Below are 7,005 nucleotides of genomic sequence, written 5' to 3'. Positions count from 1 at the left end.
AAACTGTGGTGACCATACCCTTTACCTTCTTGGCCTCTGTGACTCCCACTTCCTTTGTGCTCCAATATCTTCCTGAGCAGTACTTCCTGTTTTCTTTGCTTTTTCTTTCATATGTACACAATTTGCTAAATTCTACATTTCCTTCTATTGATTTGTCCTCTGCCTTTTCCTCTCTCACCCTAAATTCTTGCCTAGATTGTCACATCAACTTTTAGGTTCTCACCTACCATCAATATGCCAGAGACTCCCAAGACTCCTAGTGGATTTCACCTCTGTCCTCCTGGGCCTCATATTTATCTGTCCAATTGTCATGTCTCTTGGGTAGCTCCCATAAACCTCAAACTCAACATGCACAAACCAAACCTGTAATCATTACCTTAGAGGTGCCTCCTACTCTACTACCCCAAATAAAATTGTCCCTGTTATCCATATAGTTTCTCAAACAAGACCTCTGGATATGGCCAAACTTCCATCCCTTCACAGTGTTCCCATTCAACTGAAGAGAAGGAGGTCATCTCCAGAATCTTATTTTCTGTGTGTCATGTATAAGATGAACTAAAATAAATCTCTTGATTTGATTACCAGAAGGTTTTTGGAAATATTCCTGACAGAAGATTCAGTGGTAAATGAGTATCTGTAAGTTTCTATGTACCTGTACATATATACAGGTGTTGCTGGTAGTGTATTACAAGAACAACAAAAAGCATAAAGCTAAATTTTAGTACATAGTGTTGGCTAAATGTAGGGAATATAAGGTTATTTTAAGTAGAAATTTATGGAAGAATCCATAGTTCTGTTTGCTAGTCCTCTGGCTAGTGAAATGTGAACTGTGAAGTGTTGTGTAGAAGAAGAAAATGCCATATATATATATATATATATATATATATATATGCACAATGGAATACTATTCAGTGATCAAAAAGAATGAAATCTTGCCATCTGCAACAAGGTGGATGAAACTGGAGTGTATAAATCAATCAGAGAAAGACAAATATCATATGACTTCACTCATATGTAGAATTTAAGAAGTAAAACAGATGAACATAAGGGAATGGAAGGAAAAGGAGATAAAAACAGAGTGGGGGCAAACCATAAAAGATTCCACAATATTGAGAACAAACTGAAGGTTGCTGGAGGGGAGGAATACGGGAGGATGGGCTAAACGGGTGATGAGCATTAAGGAGGGCACTTGTTGGGATGAGCACTGGGTGTTACACATAAGAGATGAATCAATGGGTTCTACTCCTGAAACTGATACTACACTGTATGTCAGCTAACTTGAATTTAAATAAATAAATTTTAAAAACTGGAATTCCAGACACATCTTTAGATGTAAGATTAAAAAATATTCATTCTATGGTAGTAGTGCACTGATTAAATTCTTATTGTGGAACACACAGATTTGGGTTTTGCATTCAAGAAGCATGCCTGAAGTGACTAATACCACACAAGGCTCCTTCTATTTCATCCTCACCGGCATCCCTGGATTTGAGGCCTCCCACATCTGGATCTCCATCCCCTTCTGCTGCCTCTACACCATCTCCATCATGGGTAACACCACCGTTCTCACGGTCATCCGCAAGGAGCCATCCCTCCACCAGCCCATGTACCTATTTCTCTCCATGCTGGCCCTGACCGACCTGGGCCTCACCCTCACCACCCTGCCCACAGTCATGCAGCTCCTCTGGTTCAACGTTCATGAGATCAGCTTTGAAGCGTGTTTTGCCCAGTTCTTCTTCCTCCATGGATTCTCCTTCATGGAATCTTCTGTGTTGTTGGCCATGTCCTTTGATCGCTATGTGGCCATCTGCCGCCCCCTGCATTATGCCTCCATCCTCACCGGTGAAGTCATTGGCAAGATCGGCTTAGCCATCATTTGCCGCTGCGTCCTGGCTGTTCTCCCCTCCCTCTTCCTACTCAAGCGCCTGCCCTTCTGCCGCTCCCACCTTCTCTCTCACTCCTATTGCCTCCACCAGGATATGATCCGCCTCGTCTGTGCTGACATCCGGGTCAATAGCTGGTATGGATTTGCTCTTGTTTTGCTCATTATTGTGATGGACCCATTGCTCATTGTGCTCTCCTACACACTCATCCTGAAGAGTATCTTGGGCACAGCCTCCTGGACTGAGCGGTTCCGGGCCCTCAATAACTGTCTATCCCACGTGCTGGCTGTTCTGGTCCTTTATGTTCCCATGGTTGGAGTATCCATGACTCATCGATTTGCCAAGCATGCCTCTCCGCTGGTCCACGTTATCATGGCCAATATCTACCTGTTGGCACCGCCTGTGATGAACCCCATCATTTACAGTGTCAAGACTAAGCAGATCCGCCAGGGAATCTTCAATCTACTCTTCCAGAGGAAAGTGTACTAATGAGTGGAATTTAGGTTTACTGGAAGAAGTTTATTTAATAATAAGGAGTCAAGAGCAGGTACTACTGCCATCAAAAGTGTAAGTACCACAGATGGGTGAAAGAATAAGTATTGTATAAGCTTCTGCTGTAAATAAATAGAAATCATACTTCCTTGACTGGAAGTTAAAAAACCTACGGTATTTTTCCTAAAGTCTTTTACCCTACATTATACTTCACTAACCATATGACTTTGAGAAAAAGAGTATTTAAAAATATAATTTAAGGAGTGCCTGGGTGGCTCACTCAAACAAGTGTCAGACATCAGCTCAGGTCATGATCTCGTGGTTCACAAGTTCGAGCACTATGTCTGGGCTGACAGCTCAGAGCCTAGACCCTGCTTCAGATTCTGTGTCTCCTCTTGATCTGCCCTCTCCCCTGCTAGTTCCCTTTCTTTCCCTCTCTCTCTCTCTCAAAAAAATACAAAATAAAATTAAATTTATTTATTTATTTATTTATTTTCAATACATGAAATTTATTGTCAAATTGGTTTCCATACAACACCCAGTGCTCATCCCAAAAGGTGCCCTCCTCAATACCCATCCCCCACCCTCCCCTCCCTCCCACCCCCCATCAACCCTCAGTTTGTTCTCAGTTTTTAAGAGTCTCTTATGCTTTGGCTCTCTCCCACTCTAACCTCTTTTTTTTTTCCTTCCCCTCCCCCATGGGTTTCTGTTAAATTTCTCAGATTAAATTTAAAAAGAAAACCCATTGCGAAGATCAGTGGCAAATATCAAAAGCCAAACTGGAGAAGGAACCTTGGTTTTTTGTTTTGTTTTGTTTTGTTTTTTCAACTTAAATATTTTTTTTCTAATCACTTAGAATTTTTTTTATATTTAGATATTTTCAACATGAAATTTAATGTCAAATTGGTTTCAATACAACACCCAGTGCTCATCCCAACAGGTGCCCTCCTCAATACCCATCATCCACCCTCCCTTCCCTCCCACCCCCCATCAACCCTCTGATTGTTCTCAGTTTTTAAGAGTCTTTTATGGTTTGGCTCCCTCCCTCTCTTTTTTTTTTTTCTTCCCCTCCCCCATGGTCTTCTGTTGAGTTTCAGTGCACTCTGCCCTGAAAGTCAGTTCAGGGGTTTAAGAAACTGTTGAACTGACTTTTGATGCAGAGTGCACTGAAACTCAATGGTGGAATCACGATTCAGAGAGACAGAAACTACTGCTCCGAGAAGATAATAGATGCAGGCAGGACAAACAGCAAACATCTCTGCAGATAAGCATAACAAGAGTTTGAATGTTAAGAGTGTGAATGCATAGAAACAACAGAGATTTGTTCATAACTAGATGTTTTCATCTTAGCTGGCTCAAACCTTGCTCCTACTGGGTTGGGTACCTTTGATTTATCATCATGACTTGCTAATAAATGAGCTGAGAAAGTTTAACTCTTTGCAATCGCAGGTTCTTCATTTGTAAAGTGTGCATAATTATACCTCCATAAACTCGTTTTAAGGAATATTAAATAGAAAACACTTGTAAACTGCCTGAAGTTTGCAAGAATACCTTTGATAAAGGAACATAAAGGAGTTTTCTCAGTAAAACTGTAAACAGTATCAGTAAAGGGTAAGGAACCAGGGCTGTGATAAGGAGATCTCAATGTAAATAAAGAAACACTACATTTTGTGTGCTGATTCTTCTTAACGTACATTATTCTATGCTATTTTCAACTATTAACCACATGTGTGTATACACAGAAGGGGTGTGGCCATGTCACTACCTCTCCTGGTAGATCTGAGGTATGTCCTGTGCTTTAAATCCCTCCTCTCACCTCTCAGACACTCAACATAATTGTGACACATTGTCCTCAGTACCAGAAACAATTGAAGAATAGAGAGAATTCAGTCTCAAAACTGCATATAGATTTATAATCTTTTAGGAAAACCTTAACCTCTTAAGACTCTGTAATAAGTTCTTAAATATGTATCCTACTAACTATTAGGTATGCCTCAACTACTGTTCTTACGTTCGGTGGATTGTCATCAGTAGCATGGGGCCCAGTTTTCGCACCATATTTAAGCAGGATACCAGTGAGTTGAATCTGGTTTCAGAGTACAACTCACTTCTGATGTGGCCCACATCAGTTGTCAAAGGGCTACACTCTCATCTTTTCTCAAGTTGTGGGATCACAATCAGTAACTCCCCCTGACTTACCTTTAAGACTAGCTTATTAGAAAAGATGTCTTTGCCTTAAAATGTCATTTACTTTTATTTGGGAATCAAAGAACAACTACACTAGAATAACAACAATCATCTGCTGCTGAGGACAACCTGCTTTGGTACCTGCAGAAGAGCATTCAAAACATACATGACACGTTTCCCGTGTCTCTAACTTTCCTTTATCCAAAGGGAGATAATCATAACAGGCTTAGACAAACAACAACAACAAAAAAAAAACGCTCAACACAAAATCTGTCTTTGTCGCTCCTCATTACTTCAGCACTGCTCTTGGTGCTATTTATCATCGTTATTGTTATTAATGGAGTGGGAAAGGAACCATGGATAACTGGATCATTCAAGTCATGGAATTAAATCATGACACCAGCCCCAGGAGAAAGAAACATTATATAAATGTAAAAGTTAGGTTTTTTTGGGCTCAAAGTAGTAAGTGAAATGCCCATCGTCACACAGTTGTCAAAGGGCACAATTTTCAGGAATCTCTCTGAACCCCTTGTTTCCCCCCTTTTCTCTTATTTTTCTCCAGCCATTTTAGTGACTCTCATGGCATCAATTACCTCTAATGTACATAAAACTTCAAATCTATATCCACCAGTTAAAATTCTCTTGTTCCCCAGGATCTTTAGAGATGACCGAATTGTCATCTCTATCAGGATGGCTTAGCATCACCTCGAACTCAGGATGTCTAAAACTATACTAATTACCTACCACTCTCTGTACTAGTGAGAATACACCACCACCACCCTGGACACACACACACACACACACACACACACTGCACACATTTGCATTCAGGCAGCATTCCATAACTCTGTGCCAACTTCCCACAGGCTCTTAGCACAGAACCACACAAGTAAGCAAATTGCTATTTAAATCACATTATAACTCAAATTTTAAAGTATCATCTTTGGAAAACAAATGTGGTCACATAATATTTATTATTTTATTGATCATGATACGTACAGGACTTATATACATACTTATACACACACACACACACACATTTGGTCCCTTTTGTTTTTTTACCATTACCTCTAAGGCTTAATAACATATTTTTTTTTCAATGTTTTTTATTTATTTTTGGGACAGAGAGAAACAAAGCATGAACGGGGGAGGGGCAGAGAGAGAGGGAGACACAGCATCGGAAACAGGCTCCAGGCTCCGAGCCATCAGCCCAGAGCCTGACGCGGGGCTCCAACTCACGGACCGCGAGATCGTGACCTGGCTGAAGTCGGACGCTTAACCGACTGCGTCACCCAGGCGCCCCAATAACATATTTTTAGCATAAAATTGTAGTTTCATTTTTTTACATTTATTTTTTATTTTGAGAGAGACAGACAGAGACAGACGGAGAGAGCACAAACAGGGGAGGGACAAAGAGAGAAGGGGAGACAAAATTCCTTGCAGGCTCCATGCTGTCTGTGCAGAACCCTGATGTCGGGTTCATTTCTGCGAACCATGAGATCATGACCTGAGTAGAAATCTACAGTTGGATGCCTAACGGATTGAGCTACCCAGGCATCCCAAATTGTTATTCTCATTTAAAATGATTTCCTTGGGGCGCCTGGGTGGCGCAGTCGGTTAAGCGTCCGACTTCAGCCAGGTCACGATCTCGCGCTCCGTGAGTTCGAGCCCCGCATCAGGCTCTGGGCTGATGGCGCAGAGCCTGGAGCCTGTTTCCGATTCTGTGTCTCCCTCTCTCTCTGCCCCTCCCCCGTTCATGCTCTGTCTCTCTCTGTCCCAAAAATAAGTAAAATGTTGAAAAAAAAATTAAAAAATAAAATAAAATAAAATAAAATGATTTCCTTGGGGCGCCTGGGTGGTGCAGTCGGTTAAGCGTCCGGCTTCAGCCAGGTCACGATCTCGCGGTCCGTGAGTTCGAGCCCTGCGTCAGGCTCTGGGCTGATGGCTCCGAGCCTGGAGCCTGTTTCCGATTCTGTGTCTCCCTCTGTCTCTGCCCCTCCCCCGTTCATGCTCTGTCTCTCTCTGTCCCAAAAATAAATAAAAAACACGTTGAAAAAAAAAATTAAAAAAAAATAAAATAAAATGATTTCCTTATTATTCTGTCCAGATTTCCTTACCATTCTGTCCATAAGTGAATTATATGACTTAAAGCATGATATTTATTTATTTATTTATTTATTTATTTATTTATTTATTTTATTTTATTTACAGCATGTGTGCACAGCATGCATGATACATATGGGGGCAGAGAAATAGGGAGAGAGAGAGAGAATCCAAGCAGGCTCCATACTGTCAGTGCAGAGCCCCATGCCAGATGGATCTGTGGAACCACTAAACACAAGATCCTGTGACATGAGCCAAGATCAAAACTCAGAGGCTCAACCGACTGAGCCACGCAGTTGCCCCAGTTGCCCCAGTTGCCCCTGAACAGTTGCCCCAGTCA

General features: G+C 41.5%; 1 protein-coding gene across 1 annotated transcript; it reads left to right on the top strand.

The window, feature by feature from the left end:
• Positions 1-1,412: 1,412 nt before the first annotated feature.
• LOC147576711 (olfactory receptor 51Q1) lies at positions 1,413-2,372 on the top strand. The gene has a single exon (XM_086679426.1). The coding sequence runs from the start codon at positions 1,425-1,427 to the stop codon at positions 2,370-2,372; it is 948 nt and encodes a 315-aa protein (XP_086535552.1). The 5' UTR covers positions 1,413-1,424.
• The last annotated feature ends 4,633 nt before the right edge of the window (positions 2,373-7,005 follow it).

Source organism: Puma concolor, chromosome D1 (genome assembly GCF_028749965.1).
Source record: "Puma concolor isolate L17-30 chromosome D1, mPumCon1.1.hap2, whole genome shotgun sequence".
Lineage (NCBI taxonomy): Eukaryota > Metazoa > Chordata > Mammalia > Carnivora > Felidae > Puma > Puma concolor.
The sequence above is the reverse complement of the archived record's forward strand: the minus strand, read 5'-3'. Positions and strand labels throughout refer to the sequence as shown.

Bases quoted from the DNA above. Each gene is read 5' to 3' on its own strand.
- LOC147576711 (XM_086679426.1), top strand. From the start codon at position 1,425: ATGCCTGAAGTGACTAATACCACACAAGGCTCCTTCTATTTCATCCTC.